Source organism: Phascolarctos cinereus, unplaced genomic scaffold, assembly GCF_003287225.1.
Source record: "Phascolarctos cinereus isolate Bilbo 61053 unplaced genomic scaffold, phaCin_HiC Scaffold_726;HRSCAF=1367, whole genome shotgun sequence".
NCBI classification, from domain to species: domain Eukaryota; kingdom Metazoa; phylum Chordata; class Mammalia; order Diprotodontia; family Phascolarctidae; genus Phascolarctos; species Phascolarctos cinereus.
In genome coordinates, this window is record NW_027556098.1 from 415194089 (window position 1) to 415213245 (window position 19157).

The 19157-nt window shown below is 41.3% G+C and overlaps 2 protein-coding genes across 2 annotated transcripts; both read right to left on the reverse strand.

Moving 5' to 3' along the window:
- Positions 1 to 7283: 7283 nt before the first annotated feature.
- Positions 7284 to 8260, reverse strand: LOC110219797 (olfactory receptor 13H1-like). The gene is given in 2 exon segments (XM_021003494.1): positions 7284 to 8218; positions 8221 to 8260. Coding segments are annotated over 2 exon segments (975 nt in total).
- A 9619-nt stretch (positions 8261 to 17879) lies between these two features.
- On the reverse strand, positions 17880 to 18812 carry LOC110219813 (olfactory receptor 13H1-like). Its single transcript, XM_021003514.2, has one exon. It carries the CDS (start codon positions 18810 to 18812, stop codon positions 17880 to 17882), a length of 933 nt encoding a protein of 310 aa, XP_020859173.1.
- Positions 18813 to 19157: the final 345 nt, after the last annotated feature.

Below are 19157 nucleotides of genomic sequence, written 5' to 3' on the forward strand. Positions count from 1 at the left end.
CTATGCTAAATCTCCCGATCTCCTCCTGGAGGATCCCTCCCTCTCTGCAGCCCTCTTCTTTGATTGGTCAGTCCCTCTCAGAGCCTCCATTTTAAGTAACAGCCCCAGGCCAGCCATGTCCACTCCTTTCATCTTTCTGGGCTTTGCTTTTGACTCTTGGGACTTCTCTCTCCATGATGCACTTAACATGTGCTTGTGGACTCACTTTGGTCTCTAAGACCTTTTTTGAATTATGTTGTTCTTACCAGTGCAGATTGCAGGCAGCTAGGTGACACAGTGGATAGGGCATTCAGCATAGACTCAGAAAGACCCAGTTTTCAATCCTGCCTGTTACTGGCTGTGTAACACTGGGCAAGTGCCTTGGCTTCTTTGAGTCTCAGTGTTCTCATCTGCAAAATGTGCATGACTGTTTCTAAGGTGACTGTCAGCTCTAAGTCTGTGATCCCATTTGTTGTTCAGTCATTTCAGTCATGTCTGACTCTCCGTGACCCATTTGGTCTTTCAGTCTCCAGCCTATCTCCCCTTCCACGTACTCTGCAGTCCAACAACATTGGCTTCCGTGTGACGGTCCATTTCCCTCCTCTGTCTTTTCACTGGCCGTCCCCCATTCCTGGAATGCTTTTCCTCCTCATCTCCATCTCCTGATTCTGTGATTTCCTTCAAGGCTCAGCTAACTTCTCAACTTGTGCGAGGTTTGCTGGTGTTCCTTAGTATTAGAGCCTTCCCTCTGAGTCTATCCTCAGTTGTATTGCCTTTGACATAATTGTGTCCCTGTTGGCTCAACCATTAGACTATGAACATCTTGGGAGCAGAATCTTTTTTTTTTTTGGCCTTTCTTTTGTCTTTTTCCCAGCAGTTAGTGTAGTGCCTGGAATTGAGAGGAGGTGCTTAATCAGTGCTGGCTGGCCAACTGACTGGCATCTTTGATCTAGTCAATGTTCACAAATGACTTTCAGGGGGATGGTGCAAGCATTATTATTCCCATTACACAGATGATGAAACTGAGGATCGTCACATGAAACAAGGTAGGCAGTAGGTCAGTAATTGGAAACCATACTTAAATGCACATTCATTACCATGAAGCTACCTATAGCATAGTGCAGGGGTGGGGAACCTTTCTGTGTATTCTAAACCACGTTGGCACTCTGGTGAAACCTATGGGCAGCTAATGCTTTCCCTCGGTTAATTACATCTTGTGCATAGCTTGTTTTGTTTCTATTTGTTTATATGTTGTCTTCTGTATGAGACTGTAAGCTCTTTGAGGGCAGGAACTGTCTTTTGCCTCTTTTTGCATCCCTGGCACTTAGCATTGTGCTTGGCATGTAGCAGGTGATTAATAAATGTTTATTGATCAACTGATTGATTGATTGGTGGTGCGGTAAATACTGCTGTGGACCTGGAGGCAGGAAGACCTGTTCAAACCCAGTCTCAGACCAGACTAGTTGTGTGACCCTGGGTAAATCACTTAACCTCTTTTCACCTCAGTTTCCTAAACTACAGAATAGGGATAATGCTAACACTGACCTCTCAGGGTTATTGTGATGATCAAATGTGATAATGTTGCTTGGTTCATGGTAGACACTATGTAAAGGTTTGTTCCCTTCCTTCTCAGAATAATGTTTTTAATTGTATAAAGTAAAATGCATAAAATTATAGAGGAAAACAATTAAATTGAAATGCCACTACAAATAGTTTATTTTATTTTTGGTTGGCAATAGGGTTAAGTGACTTGCCCAGGGTCACACAGGTAGTAAGTATTATGTGTCTGAGGCTGGATTTGAACTCAGGTCCTCCTGACTCCAAGGCTGGTGCTCTATTCACTGCACCACCTAGCTGCCCCTATGAAATATATTTTAAAATGAGTTTGCAGACCCCAGGTGAAGAACTGCTGATGGAGACATGACCCTAGTTTCACTCTTTCCACTGCCCTCCCATGAACGCAGGCCAACATTTTCCTCTTTCTCTTGACTATCTGTGGATTAAGAAACTCACCTTTCACCTGGCTGTAGAACTTTGAGCCTTCAAGGTTAATCCAATGCCTTGTGAAATGGAATAAGTACTGAATGCAAGTCTAGAACCTTGGGTCAGAGGTGCAGCACCATTGTTTACCTTGTGCCATCTGACTGTTAGTTTGTCCATCTGTGAAATGATGACAATAATACTTCATTACTGTCACACAGATATGTGGTGAAGCTCAAATAAGACCTGGAGCATGAAATACTACAGAAGTGTGAACTTTAGTTTGGGGAGGCAGAGTTGCTCATGGACCCTAATACTCAAAGTGTTGGGGGAAAGGTCATGAGAGGTTCTTTGGATAGCAAGGAAACCATTCACAAGGAACTCTAAATCCTGTCTCTGTTCCTCTTGGTTACCAATATTTGGTGTATATTATATGGTTCCACCTGAGTGGGCCTTCTGTATGATTTGAAATATCTTGATAACATAGAGGCAGAGCCATTGGGATGATAATGCTCAAGGGAAAGTGGATGTTAAAGGTGCATGGAATTCAGAACATTCACTCAAGTTTTCAGTGAGGAAGAAGGGAGCAGTTGCGGTCTGTACATCATGATGGTTGGGTTCAACTATTAGGTCTCCTGTAAACTCATTCTATACCATCAGCAAAGTAACTTGGACATTCTGGGCCTTCATTTCCTCATGTAGAGTATGAGGGGAGTTGGACTTGGTGCCCACTGAATTCCCCCTAACAGGGTCAGGGATCTTATAATCTGAAATCCTGTGACATCAAATGAGACTAGAGCTGAGGTTCTCTAACTTCAAAGCTAGGAAAGTAACAGGGATGTTGTAGAAAAATCATTTGATTTGGCATCAAAGGAGTCTGATCTGAGTCCAGGTGCTGCCAATGAATGGTGATTATGTCAGTCAGCAGAGGGAAGAAGATAGAAGGAAAGAAAGAAAGAGATCTGTCCAGCCTCAGGATCTGTCTAGAGGTAGAATTTCAGGAGCTTCCTTAATTTCACAGACAGTCCCACTGATTCTTGAAATGTCCCTGAAGCCCTAATTATGCATCTGAGGGAGATGGGCTGGACATCTTTGGAGAAGACTTCCTTTCCTAGGTGTGTGGTCATAGGGGCCTGGGCAGAGCCTAAAGCTGTGGATCTGGAGAGGAGAGGGAGACAGGGAAACAGGGCCAGATTCTAGTATCCCTCTTCCTTCCTTCTATTTCCATGTGTGTAATGGAGAGAAAATCCTGGGGGGGGGGTGAGGTAGGATGGCAGTAAAAATATATGAGAGGAAGTTATGAAATAGCCCGAGAACCAGACCCTGTTGAGGCATCCTTCTCATAAAAGAATAAAACATCCAAGGTGGAAGGGACATTGGGACATAAACTGTTATAATGTAGACTCTAGAATACTGGGGTTTCAAGTGATAGAGAAAATAGGTCGGAGCTGGGGGGGTGCCTGAGAACAGAGAAGCTGGGACAGACTTCAGAGACTATCTTGGCATGCTCTTACTTTCCACATGAGGAAACTGAAGACCAGTTAAATTAAATGACTTACCCAAGGTCACAGAGGTAGCCAGAATTAGGTGAAAAAGCGTATCCCAACTAGGAGGGCTTTTAAAACCAAGTTATCCCCTTATTAGGAATACTGTGGAAGAGATTCTTGGTAAGAGGGAGCCAAATGGTACAGTGGTTAGAGGGCCGGTCCTAGAGTCCTAAAGACCCAAGTTCAAATCATCCTCAGACACTTACTGCTGTGGGACTCTGGGCACATCACTTAATATTTGTCTGCCTCAGTTTCCTCATCCCTAAAATCGAGGTAATAACACTGACATTTAAAGGTTATTTTGAGGCCAAATGAGATAATATTTGCATACCTTAAAATTCTATATAAATGCTGGATATTGTTGTTATTATTAAAAATATCATACCAAGGAATGAGAAGTCTTTGTTAAAGAAGCTTCAGAACCATCCACTTTTCAAAGCCTTCCATACTGATACTTTGTTCCTTGTCACTGGGCACAGATTTGTACCCCAGTTACATTTTAACGTATCATACACAATACGTGTGTTTCTGTATTGTGTATAAACATGTTCGTGCTCAAAATGCTGAGTGGTTGCCTTAGTTCATAGAAGGGAAGCTCTAGCAAATCTTCCAGAAATGAAGACTATTTATCTGAGGAGCATCAGAAGCCATGATCTTATAATGTTGGTCATAGAGACGGACCCCAGATCATCTGAACTCATTCAGAACAGGGGATCCAGGGACTGAGTTAAGTAACTAAGTGAGGACAAAAAATAGGGGAAAAGGGCAGGAAGTTGGGAGGAAGCACAGAAAGTAAGAGAAGACAAGAAATGAGCAAGAATGAAACATTGGGCAGGTGGTGAAAAGGAATTAGAAGGCAAGGGTATGCAATAGGCAGGGGAGGAAAACAGGAATTTGTCAAGTTAGGACAAATGTATCTGATAAAGACCAGTGATTCACGGGACTCAGCTACTCGGCATCCCTTCCTCAGCCTCAGGTTGAGGAAGAGAAGTGGGCTGATGGAGGGAGAAAGTGAGGAAGAAGTGAAATAAGTTGACTAGGCTTTGTGGCAATGCTGTGACCCTGTCTCTCTTCGGCTCATGTGGCTACAGAATTGTAGACTTCAAATATCTTTTTCCTCCCCTACAAAGAAGGGTTAGGTTAGAAGGATTTGAATATGAGAGGAGAAGAGAGGAAGTGGACAGAGGAAGATAAGATATCAGCAGTTAAGACAGGAAGCAAGTAACAGAGAACTGGAAATGTACAATGCAGAGCATTGACCTGACCGGGCAAGTCAGGAAATGAGTGTGAGAACATAGGAAGTGAGCAAATCAAAAGAGGAGGTGGCCAAAGAAGGGGCAATGAAATGATGAGGGAGAGCTGAAGTCCAACCTTGTTGCCAGTCCCTGGGAGGAATAGTTAATTTGAATCCTTATTTCCCTTGGTTAAATGAAAATTTGGACCTGACAATCACAAGTCCCTTCTCTTCCTTTCTTCTTCCCTTCTCTCCTTATATTTCCACTTTACTTAACCTGGGAAATGGGAAATTTCTATTTTCACAAAACTTTTTGGGTTAGATTAGATGAAAACACTAGAAAGACATGAGTGTGAAAATCTGAAAGGGCTCCTCTAATTACCCATGATAATGTTCTTTTAATTTTCCTGGTACCTTCAATGTTGAAGACTCCTTCTGCATGAGGCATTATGGGGAGGTACATGGTGACAAGAATATGGAGTAGATTCTATAGTTGGATGCAGACTCTGTGCCCAATCTACTCCATATTCTTGTGTTAGCTCCAAACGAGCTCATGGAGGTGATGTGGTGATGTGCCCAAGAGAGGACAAACAGAAGGGTGAGAGTATTGATGGCCTTGTCATATGATTATCAGTGGGAGTAACTGGAGATGGGTATCCTATGGAAGGGAAGACTGAATGGGAGTGTGTTGGCTGTCTTCACTTACATAATGGGCTAGCAAGTGGGCAAAGGCTTACACATGATCTACTTGGCCTCAGAATGCAGAACTAGGAACATGGGAGGAAATTGCAGAAAGTTAGATTTGGGTTTAATGTATCAAAAAAAAAAAGGCCAAACCTAATTTGTGCTGATTAAGAATGGAATGGGCTACCTCCACATACAACAATTTTTATCGTTCTCATTTATTTTTTATTGATTTTATTTTTAATTCTTGGGATAAAACAAGCATTTCTATAACATAGCTTAATAAAAAAATTAATGACCTCTTGTTTGAGATTTTATCTTTAAAATTGTACTTTGTCAATTTGTTTATAATTCACAGATGTGTTAGATGGTTTCCCCTTTTCAGGTGAGCATGTCCTTACCTCTCCTCTCCTGTCCTGTCCTGTCCTTCCTCTCCTTTCCTATTGTAGGCATGTTCCTGTGCCTTGGAAGCAATGTACTATATCCCTCCCATTTTGTCAGTGAGAAAACAGAAGCCCACAGACATGAAGGGATTTGCTTGGATCACCCAACTAAGTGGAGGCTGAGAAACATGAAGCCTGTGCTCACAGGGCTAATTTGTTCCAAAGCTGGGACTCAAACCTGTTCTCCCAACCTACGTCCAATGTTCTTTCTACTACAACAGAGTTTCCTCTGATTTCTTTTCTCTACCCCTATCTTCCTCTGGCTCTCTCTTATTATTTCTGTCTGCAGTTCATGACTGAGGTGATAACTAGAACTTCACACTATCTTTCACAATTGAAAGAGATTAAAAATACATCTACAAGCATCACAAAGGGCAGATACTCAAGGTTTTTTGGAAGGAGAAATTGGATCTAGTATTTAATTCAAATATATATTGAACACTTATTCTTTCCTCAGAACTTTGCTGGGTGGAAAAGAGTAGAATGGGATTGAAAGAAGAGAAAACACAATCTCTACCCTCTAGGAGCTTGCAGAATTATTAGTCACATGATTCACACCTATAAAAGAGAAACAGCAGCATATCAGTAACTGTACATGTTGAGAGGAGGGAGAGATAATATATGCTGGAGTGGTTCAGGGGAGAATTGAGGGATGTTGAAAGATGGATGGGAGACTGGCAGTCCTTTTTTCTCAATGACAGTGTATAGAACACTTACAGCAATAATACTCTGTGTTTGCCCTTGAAAATTTTAGTCCATTCTTTGGGTACCTCCATATTCCTCTCCCTTTACAGGAAAGCCTTATTGAAGTGAGTGACATCTGCCATGTGATCAGAAGATGCCTTACTGATCTTATCCTTCTAGTTCAAAATGGACCTGGAATGGAAGGACATTGTCTAAAGCAGGTAGAATCTTTCTGTCTTCTACAGTTTTCAGATGAAATGGTGCTCAGTTATGGACACCTTTTTTAGGAAGCAAATTGACAAATAGACAGGTGAGGGGACTAGATACTATATCCTGGGAAATGCTTCCGCGTGCTTCTTCTGATATGCCGATGCAAGAGAAAGAACCTGGAGGAAATACATTTCACATCTGAATTTTTCTTTCTCCTAAGAACCTGGGTGCTGTGATGGTGTTTAAAACCTCTGTGGTAGCTTGGGAGTTAGTCTTTAAATCCATGTGATGACAAGTGCTTTCTCAGATGGCTGAGACTGCATCTCTTAGACTGCAACTGTACATGACTCTGCCCCATTTATATTGCAGTGTTTGTTAAAATCCCAGAGAACAACTTTGGAGCCTGGAGGCATTTGTGTGAAACTAAGCACTGTGAAGAAACAAGCTCTCTTTCTGTTTCAACAGTTATATTTGACCAGTAGTCAGAGCCTCACCTTTGGTCTACAGAAGAAGGATTTCTTCTTAGGGGGCATTCTTCTCCCCACATAGTTTCTGTAAGGCCCCCTTCACATCCTTGTTCCGGAGGCTGTAGATTAGGGGGTTGAGCATGGGTGTCACAATACCATAAAGCATGGAGATGATTTTGTCCCAGTCCCTGCTGGCCTTGTCTTGGGGCATCATATACATGGAGATTGCTGTCCCATAGAAGATAATTACCACAGTGAGGTGGGAGCTGCAGGTGGAGAAAGCCTTCTTTTGACCTTTAGTTGAGTTCATCTTCAGCACAGCCCTGAGGATGCGCCCATAGGAGGCAAGGATGAAGACAAAGGGTACCAGGAGGGTAATGAAACTAGAGGCCATCATAAAATATTCATTGTATCTCAGATCATTGCAAGCAATTTTGATGACAGCCAAGAGCTCACAAGAGAAATGGTTGATGATGTTCTGGCCACAGAACTCTAGTGGTGTGATCAGGGTTGGGATTACAGTGAGGAAAAAGGCTGAGACCCAGGACCCTACTGAAAGCCAGATACAGAACTGGGGACCCATCCTCACTGAGTAGCGTAAAGGGTCACCAATGGCTATGCAACGGTCATAGGCCATGACAGCCAGCAGGAGACATTCCACAACTCCCAAGTAGAGGCCAGCACACATCTGTGCCAAGCACTGGCCAAGGGAGATGATAGGAATTCTGACTAAACAGTTAATGATCATCTGAGGGACACTAGCTGAAGTGTAGCAGATATCCAGGAAGGATAGGTTGCTGAGAAAGAAATACATGGGTGTGTGGAGATGGGAATCATAGTGGATCAAGAAGAGAATAAGGACATTCCCCAGCAAGGTAACAAGATAGGATACCAGGAGCAGGCAGAAGAAGATGGCCTGAGCCCTGGGGTGCTCTGAAAGCCCAATCAGAATGAAATAGGTCACGGCTGTGCTATTTCTTCCATCCATACCCTTCCCTCTCTATCTGCATCACCAAAGCAGGAGAAACACATCACATGACAACATGGTCGTGACCACCATTTTATATTTTTCATGACAGGCCTGTTTGCAAAGGTCTTTCATTTCAATCCTCTAGGACCAAATATCCGTGGTTTTAAGAAATCTTCCATGCCTTAAGTCTTCACTAGTTATGATGAGCAGGTCAATTAATCACTTTCTGGTGAGGACCCTCTCTGTACTTAACAAAGCCGTCCTGAGATAACAGACCCCTACTCCGTTGCTGGGCCTCTTCTTGGAAACTTCTTATATTGGTAGAACTTGTCAGATCATATATGGCAAAGATACCATGGTCAATGGTTCGTGGTAACCCCTTTGAAATGATGAGGTCTCTATGTATGATTAAGGGAGGCGTCATGATATAGCAGAAATATTCCTGGGGCCACAGTGGTAGAGCGCCTGTTTTCAAATCTGACCTTTGAAAATTAAATGTGTCAATCGATAATCATTTGCCTGCTATGTACCAGATTTGCTAGGTGCTGAGGCACGAAATCTTCAATGAAACACTTCCTTTTTATTCTATCCAAGGGAGACAAATATTGACTGACTGTGTGACTTTGGACAAGTGACTTAACCACCCCACCCTCACCAGTAACCTCAGTTTTCTTACCTACAAAATAAAGAGATTGGGTTACATACTCTCTGACATCCTTATCAGCTCTAAATTCATGATTCTATGGATTTTGTGGAGACAAGAAATGAGTTAATGAGAGTGACTCATTTAAAAAACATGTCATTATAATGACAATGAGCTGAGACGTTAGTGCATCATGGGAAGGACACTGGACTAGAAGTCAGGAGGTTCAGATTCTAATCCCTAGGCTGTCACTGACTTGTGGCATGCACTTGGCTAAAGCACTTTCCCTCTCTTGGCTGGGGTTTCAATCAACTATCCTTTTAGTTCTGATGCCTCACTGAGGCATCTGGTGGCTCAGTGGATAGAGCTCTGGGGCTGGCGTAAGGCAGCTCTGAGTTCAAATCAAACCTCAGACACCTCTTGGCTGTATGACCCTGGGCAAGTCACTTAACTTCTGTTTGTCTGACAAAAGAGTATCTGCAAAAGGTGATCCACTGGAGAAGGAGATGGGAGAGCACTCCAGTACGTTTGCCCAGAAAACCTCGTGGGTAAGTCCATGGGGTCACAAAGAGTTAGACATGACAGTGTGACTCATGGCCCCCTCATCCCAGAGAGAGAGACATGTGATGGCTGGGCAAACCTGTCTCTATGCTTTTTCCTAATGCTAAAGTCTGCCACTGCTATGGTGCCGTTCAGAGTGAATTTGGTTCTGTAAAGAGCAGGGAATTCATGAGAAACACATGGGTTTCAGATAGTTCAATGGGCCAGAAGTCATTTGAATTGGGTTCTAGCTTAAACTCTGTGGGATTTTGGAGAAATAACATTTCCAGACCTCAGCTTTATCAATAAGGGGGTTGAACTAGATGACCCATCAGGACCCTTCCACTTTTGTCTATGATCTAGTAGTCTCTGATCTCGTGAAATCAAATGAGATGGAAACACAGGTACTCTTATACTAATACTTATCCTATATTGTACTATCATATACTAATATTATTCACTATATACTAATATATATATATATATACTACACTATAATATATATACTATACAATAATATATATTATATTAAATATATAGTAGTATATATACTATATATGCTATACTATATGCTATATATTATAATATAATACATATACTATAATAGTATATACTACATACTAATACTAATATAATATACTATATTATACTAAACTAGGTCTGAAAGCAGTGTGGGATAGTAGAATGACCAATGGATTAGGCCTTAAAAACATTATAGACAGTATTGTTTTTTGGTTGGGTGATGTCAGTCTAATTGCTTTACATCTCTGGCTCCCAGTTTTCTGATCTTCAAGGTCAATTATTTGAGTTATATGATATTTAAGGAGTTCTTTAACACTAACATTCTATGAAATAGAAAGAACAATTGGATTTGGAGTATTGTGTTCATATGCAAGCTCTCCCATTTAATGATTGTGACCTGGGCAAATCCCTGTACCTCTCTGAGGTATGATCTCTTCATCCTCAAGAGGCCAATGGTTGTCCCTATCCTAAACATATTATGAAGTCATCATAAGTGCTTCAGCATATTGAAGACTTTGGGGTTTGCAACTTAGTGTTGCTTTTCCAAAGGCATTGGCAGAGAAAAGAAATGCAAAGGAAGTAGGTCACTTACTGGCCAGCATATTGTACCTGATAGTTAGGTTTTCAGTTATGAGAACCAGAAGCCATTGTTTGGATTTCATCTCTTTGTTTAGCAGTCAGTAAACTGTCTCCATCATTTGGAATATGCATTTCTCAGACCACTGAAAAGAGGAAAAAAATCATTTCTAAAGAAGAAATTCAGAAACTTTGCCCTGGGCAACCCCTCCACTTGAAGATATATTTCCAAGAACAACATAGGAGAAGTCTGACTAAGGAGCCTGGCTCACGATAACAATAATAAGATTTGATTTGTTAGTTGAATTCTTTGCTGCATGTACCCCTATGTTATCAGGAATTTGGAGAAGGTGTAGCAATCCATTAAAGAGATTTCATAGTGGATGGGAGTTTCACATATGAAAAAGGGGAGGGAAGATATTTCAGGCAGGTCAGGGGATCAAAGCTATTGTCTCTGCTCTCCTTCCCAGGAGATGACCTCGTAGCCTAAAGATTAAGGATCATAGACAGAGCTGGAACAGACCTTATAGACTATCTACTCTGTCTTCTTCATTTTATAGATAAAGAGACTGAGGCCCGGGGTTGTGAAGTGATTTATCCAGGGTCATATAGTTAAGTGGAAGATGAAGGGTTCAAATCCAATTCTACTTACTACAAAGCCAGGCCCCTTTCCAGTGTACCATGCTCTATGCTAGAAAGTTAAAGAAATATAAATTGGAAACTTTACCTTTAAAAAAGAGAAAGATTTAATTTATCTTATACATTTGGAAATAAAAAAAAAATTAGAGGTTATATATTCCAAATTTCCCCCCATTGTGTATTGGTCATGCCTACATCATGTCTGGAATATACTCATCTAGCATTTTATTGGAAAATTCTCAGTTTGGAATATTCCCTACCTTGTGAGGCAACCTGCTCCTTAGTTCAGATTACTTGAGAGTTTATTTTTCTATTGAGCCAATATTTCTTTTGCTATGACTGATCTATTCAAATGTGTGTAGTTCTTGATATCTGGAAGGAAACTTAGGTGAAACTGGAGTGGAAAGAAGTCTAACTCCTTACCAAAAGTAACAGAGCTAAGAGCCTCCTTCCACCATGGCAAATAAGCCCTGGTTTAGAGTTCCCTCTATCTCTTGACCACCCTCTTATCAATTTACTACAGCTTCTCCATGTCCATATTATATGTAGGAAAAGGGATCATCATCACAAGTTTATGGACTTGTTATAAAACAATCTGATTCAATCGGACAAATAATTCCATGGGGCAGGGGGTGAGAGGAGAACACACTATAATACTGTTGGACCAAACTGGCCAGCTTATTCAATAATCATCCTCAGTCCCTCAACTTCATGTGCTCAGACTGTCTGTCAGATTGGAAATTATAGGCTGATGTCAAAAGGCGAAAGCAGTTGGTATGGTCCTGTAGCCTTAGTGAGACTATCTCTGAAAGGCAGTGTGGTGTAGTATGCCAGAGTATTAGACTTGGTGTTAGGAAAATGCGGGTTCTAATCTTGCCTCTGACTCTTACTAGATGCATGATCAAAAGAAATCACTTAAGATCCTTGGCTTCAGTTTCCTTCTTTGTAAAATTGGATAATAATAATAATAATGCTTATAGCACCTACCTCATAGTATTATTGTTAAGATGTGATGAAACAATGTGTATGGCCAGACCATGATGTCCAGCTTGATCACTTCCTGGCTGTGGTGTCAGTTTATCTGTTCTGTCTCTTCAGGCTCATGTTTTAGCTTCTTTGAGAGGAAGGAGTTGGGTAATCATTCTCTAAGTTTCCTCTCAGTGGTGACCCATATCTTTAACTTTCAGGTCCATTGAAGGTCTTTCTGCACTGCCATACCATCTCATCTCTGATAAATTCTTCCTGTGTTACCTCAAGAAGTAGCCTAATCTCTCTGGATCTCAGTTTTCATTTCTGTAAAATGATGGGAGTCTAGATTTGTGTTTCTCCAATTCAATGTTCTAACACTCCTTCAAGATTTGACATTCTTTATTTAAAAACCACTTGACCCTGTATTTCTGTGTTCTAACTTTTAGTATTCCTAAACCCACTTGACCTTTTATATTTGATGCTTTTATGAAAAAAGAACTCCCTCTCTCTCTACCCCCAAGCAGCCACAGATCTCAATTTGGTTCATATATACTCTCTCTCTCATACATACTTTCACTTCCCTCCGGGGCCCCCTCCAGGTTGTCCTTCATTACTCTATCAGTTACACACCCAGTTGTATAAGGGGAAGGAGACAAGAGGAAGGATGAGATAGATTTGAAGCTACCCCTATTTCCACATCCTTTTGCTTTCCACAGCTCTATTCATTTAGTTGAGCCTCCATGAAGACATATTTAAAACATTCTCCTCCAAGGATGTAGAGCTCATCTCTCCCAGGTGCATCATGGGTGGCTTTAAGGAGGTATTAGGAATCAGTAGGTTCAATCTTCCAAAGGTAAATAAGTTTGTGAAGATGAGCCTTGGGGACTGATGTCTAGAGTCTTTAAAGCTCTGCCTTTATTTTGTCTCTAGCCTCTACTTTCTAGTTTCTGACATGATCATAGGGAGCCCTCCCAAAGTGAAAAGGAATGTAACTGAGGAAGGAGATAAAATGTCTTCTTTTCTCCTCCTCACTGCCTCCAGGGGGCTTAGCAGGGGACCCCTGAGGGACCAAGTGCTCATTAAATTCCAAAGTGCTGAGAGTGACTTGGCAATCTGGAGTTTACTTTTAGACTCACATGTAGTCATTAGAGAAGATGTTTGTGAAGATGAAGTTTTTGGATCCACTCAGAGAACAAATGATTCAGCTACTGGGAAAATATCTTGTGGTAGCTGAGATGAAAGGGAAGGACCACATCACACAAGAACATTTGTAGTTTTAGTCTAATCACTTAATCATAGAACACTGAATGCCAGATTTGTAAAGGCCTTGAGATCATAGAATGTCAGAGCTGAGAGGACCTTTAGAAAAGGGCTCTGAGGGTTTGAAAATGTTATAGCTGGGAGGGGCTTTAATGCTTATCTAGTTAGGACCTCTCATTCACTAGATGAGAAAATAGATTTATAGAGGAAGAATCTGGCCTCAGCCTACAACTAACAGATAGAGAGGTATCCAGTGCTAGAACCCTGGTTTCTTGACACCCATTTCTATGCTCTTTTCTCTATACCACATTAACTTTTTCTTAGGTCCCTTTGACCTTGCATATTTTATACTTGTATGAAGATGGGCCTTTCTTTCCTCTTTCTCCCCTCCCCCACAAAAGAGCTATAGCTCTTGGTTTGGTGCGCACACACTGTTGCTCATACATAAGCACTTTTGGGCTATATCTCACTACTCGTGAGAATGAATCTACAATCAGAAAAAAACCTATCTAAGGTAATTAATATAGGAACGTTTGAAAGGAAAATTTGCATCAGTTTGATTTGGCAACTCTTTATTGAAGACCCCTCTTTGAGAAGACAAAGTGTTGGGTGATATTCCAAGAAGGAGACAAGGTCCTCATTTGTCTAATCACCTCCACATAAATCTCTGGATTTGAGTAAATGGAAGGTAGAGAAGATTACAGGGTAGAATGGATGGAGATGACTGCATGGCTTCATGAATGAAATGAAACATGTGCTGCACTCCAAAGGCTGACAAGTATAGTGAGCTCTTCATTTCTTATTGACTGAGAAACTCGGTAATAATCCCACCAGAAATGTCCTTAAACGTTCTAGTGATTCCGTTGTTGGTCTTAATGTTCCTTTACATTGTCAGGGAAGCCTTAAGTGAGTAGCATCACTTTGTGGACAGTCTGAAGGTGTCCTCTATTGATTTTCCTTTCATTTGAATGGATAAGGAACAGGGGATAAGCATTTCAAGGAAATAGGCATACCCTGTTGTCATCTACACATGTATTTCAGCTCTGAATGGATTTTAGGAAGGTTATTAAAAAATGGAGGGGGGTAACAACCTAGGAAGTTCAGGGAATCAGTGTTTAGCTACACAAGAATTAGCTGAAGCAGGGGCAGCTAGGTGGTGCAGTCAAATCTGGCCTCAGACACTTGACACTTACTAGCTGTGTGATCCTGGGCCAAGTCACTTAGGCCCATTGTCTAGCCAAAAAAAAATTAGCTGAAACAACTAATATCTTTATCTCAGAGAAGAAAAGACTTTGGGGTGATGGTCACTATTTTCACATATTTCATGGGCTACCATATGGAAGAGGGCTTTGCCTTTTTATGATTTTCCTCAGGATAGAATAGATTTCCAAAAAATGGATGGAAGTTATAGAGAAGTGGATTATAATATACTGGACAACCTCCTAATATTAGAATTATACCAAGGTGCTAAGATTCCTTAGCAGGGAATAATTTTTTCCCATTCCTGGATGCCTGTTAGCAAAGGCTATGATCATAAAATCATAGCATATTTTTAAGAGTATTTAGGGCTGACAGGGGTCTTAGAGGTCATTGAGTCCAATTCCCTCATTTTACTGATGAGGAAACTGAGGGCCAGAGATGTTAAGTAACTTGAGTTGTGTCACACAGCATAATAAGTGGCAGCAAGATTTCAAATCTGATCTCCCTTACTCTCCACTATGCTACCCTGTTCTAAAGAGGATTTCTGTTCAGATAGAGATCATCTTAGAAGATTTCTGAAGTCTATGGTTTTGTGTGCCAAGAGGAATGAAAAAGACTTGGGGAAAAGTCAGATATTGGGATGGATGCCCAAAGTTCTAGACTGCAGTCTCGAGAGAGATCCAGAAAGAGCAGATCCTAATGATCCTCCTGAGAGTGAAGAACTGTCCAGTGCTGACTTTATCATCTAAGTTCTTGTGCACATTTCATGTCATAGAAATGAGTCACCTCTTACACAGAAGTGACCAAAGTGTTGAATTTGGGAGAGGTCTCTATCTCTGATTCAGGGAGTCCTGAAAAACAAGATAATCTCGAGCAACCATTGAAGATACTATGTGGAGGGTCAATGGTGCAAGGGCTGGAATAATTTTTACTTCTATTCTGTATCATAGTAAGGAGTAAATGTAGAATAAATAGAAGTTAGTTGTTTTAAAACTATGGCTAAAGAAATAAATTAACTAGCATTAGATGAGTTTCACTGGGATGCCATTATACAAGGGTGGTGTATATCAGGAAAATTTGAGGAAGACTAGTGACTGTGTCTAGTACTTAAGAGAATGCCCACATGGTAGGTGGAGCTGTTGTTTGCTTGTTTGCTTTTTCATAGAAAAAAAAATAATTATAGTCGTAGGGTTAGGAACTGAAATGTCAAAGTTAAAATGGAAGTTTAGCCTAGTGAACAGAATACTGGACTCAGAGTTAAGAATGCCTCAGGTTCAAATCCTTTCTCTGACTATCCAGCTTTGTGGCTCTGGTCAAGTCATTTAACTGTGTTCAGTTGAGCTTTCTTATCTGGGAAAAAGTAAAAATAGATATTGTATGTACCTCACAGTGTTGTTGTGAGGAACAAAATGAAAAAGTAGTATGAGGGGTATTATAATTCAGTCCATTATATATGGAAAGTGAGATCCAGAGAGTTTCCATGATGAACCCAAATACATACAGGTAGTTAGCAATAGAGACAGGATTCAGTTCTGAGTCCTCTGGTCCCAAAACTAGTTTTATTTTCATCTTACTAGGGTACCTTTAGGTGTATTTCTGTGCATGGGAAGGACACTGTTGATGGGGATACTTGGAACACGTACCCCAACATGATCTGTCTCCTCTTTTACCCAGTCTCACATGAAGAGGTAGCCCTTATTCTCATTATGGTTGACTCCTTTTTTCTTTTTCTTTTGCATTTTTCGTGAGGCAGTTGGAGTTAAGTGACTTGCCCAGGGTCACACAGCTAGTAAGTGTCAGGTGTCTGAGGTCAGATTTGAACTCAGGCCCTCCAGAGTTGACTCCTTTATATGCATAAGTGATCCTATTTCAAACTGTCTTCTTCAACAATTTGTCCTCCCTATCTTCCCCATTCTCTGATTTGTTTCCAATATTTCCTTGTTTGGTAGCCTCCAAACAAGTCCATGTCTCCTCCTTCTTCAAAATGTTTTCACTTGATCCATCCATCTTTACTGTCATCCATGTTTCCTGCTTTTCATGGATAAACTACTTGAGAAGGCCATTTATAATAGATGTCTCTGTGTCCTTTCCTCTCACTCATTTCTGAATTCTTAACATCCTAGCTTTATAATTAAACTTTATGATTAAACTCTTTTCAGTTATCAACAACCTCTTAATTGCCAGATCTAATGGCCTTTTCTCAGTCCTCATCCTTCTTGACCTGACTGCAGCATTTGTCATTGTCAATCACCCTCTTCTCCTTGACACTCTCTCCTCTCTAGGGTTTTGTAACACTATTTCCTGGTTTTCTTCTTACTTATATGATTGTTCTTCTTCAGTATCCTTTGCTGGATCTTCATCCATGTCACACCCACTAACTGTGGATGTCCTCCATGGCTCTGCCTTGGGCACTTCTCCCTTCTCCCTCTGTACTGTTTCACTGGGTGATCTGATCAGCTACCATGCATTCATCACTATGCTGATGATTCTCAGATCAACTGCTCTGGCTTTAACTTCTCTGCTGGCCTCTCATTTTGCATCTTGAGCTGTCCACTAGACATATTGAGCTGGATGCTGTGTAGGCATACTAAACTCAACCTATCCAAAGCATTGCCTTTCCCCCCAAGCCTCTTACCTTCCCTAACTTCCCTATTACTGTCAAAGACACTGATCCTCCTAGTGCCCCAGGCTCACAACCTAGAAGTCACCTTTGGCTCTTCACTGTCTCTGACTCTTCCTTTTTTCCAATCTGTTGAAAGACTTGTCTATTTTCATTCATCACTTCTCTTGAATATACTCCCCACTCTCCTCTGCCTCTGCCACCACCATGGTGCATGGTCCTCATCACCTCCCATTGTGTCTCATCTGTTAGATTGTGAGCTCTTTGAGATCAGAGACTGTCTTCTACCTTTGCTTTTGTATTCTTAGTATGTAGGACAATGTCAGGCAAATAGTAGGCACTTAAATGTTTATTGACTAGCTATTGATTGTGTGTCTCTCCTGGTATGCTGATCCATTGAAAAGAGGCCAGGGCAGGTGAATGTTGTGTTTGTGGTCTTCCTTCAGCCTTGGCACCTGTATGTCCTGATTGTTTGGCACAGCCCTGGTGGCTGAGGCATCAGCCTGCTGGTTGAGGAGGGGATACTGACTTTCTGTGACAGCCTAAACTACTGCTCTGAAATAGCAACTCTTTGCAACTCTATCTGATCATTTGCCACCCTAGTAATTGAAGAAATTTGTAAAAAATGGTGTTCAGTGTTTTTTTTTAATTTTGAGAACCACCCCTTCTTTTATTTCCCCTTGTTTCGTCAAAATGTAACCAACATCTCTTCTTAAGAGTCATTTTTCTCCCTCATTAGTTTCCTCAAGGCTTCTTTGACATCCTTGTTCCTGAGGCTGTAGATGAGGGGGTTGAGCATGGGTGGAAGGACACCATACAATATAGAAATGATCTTATCCCGATCCCGACTGGCCTTGTCCTGTGGCATCATGTACATAGAGATGGCAGTACCATAGAAGACAATCACCACAGTGAGATGGGAGCTGCAGGTGGAGAAAGCCTTTTTTTGACCCTCAGCTGAGCGCATCTTCAGCACAGCTCTCAGGATACGGCCATATGAGGCAAGGATGAAGGCAAAGGGTGCTAGGAGAGTCAGGGAACTGATGGCCATCATAAACAATTCATTCAAACGCAGATCATTGCAAGCAAGTTTAATGACAGCCAAAAGCTCACAGGAGAAGTGATTGATGAGGTTGTGGCCACAAAACTCTAATGGGGTGATCAGGGTTGGGATCACTGTGAGCAGAAATGATGAGACCCAGGACACAACTGTGAGCTGTACACAGAGCTGGGGACCCATTCTCACCGGATAGCGTAGTGGGTCACCAATGGCTATGCAACGGTCATAGGCCATGACAGCTAGAAGAAGACATTCCACAACCCCCAAGTAGAGACCAGCACACATCTGGGCCAAGCACTGGCCCTGGGAGATGGCAGGGATCCTGACTAAGCAATTGATCAGTACTTGAGGGAGACTAGATGAAGTATAACATATGTCCAGGAAGGATAGGTTGCTGATGAAGAAATACATAGGAGTGTGGAGGTGGGAATCGTAATAAATCAAGAAGAGAATGAGGCTATTCCCCAGCAAAGTGATAATATAAGATACCAGGAGCAGGCAGAAGAAGATGGCTTGGGCTCTAGGGTACTCTGAGAGACCAATCAAGATGAAATAGGTCACAGATGTGTCATTTTTTCCATCCATTGTCTTCCTTTACTATCTATACCACCAAAGAAGTGTAAAACATTGAATCACAAAATGGTCCTGATATTTTGAATTTTAAATGACAGATCAGTTTGCATTGTCTATTTCAACCATCTAGTGAGAAATCACCATCATCACCATCATCACAATAGCTAGTGTTTAAATGCTACTTTCAAGTTTGGAAAATGTTTCATATGTTTCATTTCGTACTTCAAACAATGTGAAAGGTAGGCAGTAATTATTATCCCTAATTTTAGATGAGGAAACTGAGGCTGAGAGAGGTTTATTGAATTGTCCAGGGTCACCCTGAAACTGACCAAGATAGTTCTTGAACTTTGATTTTCC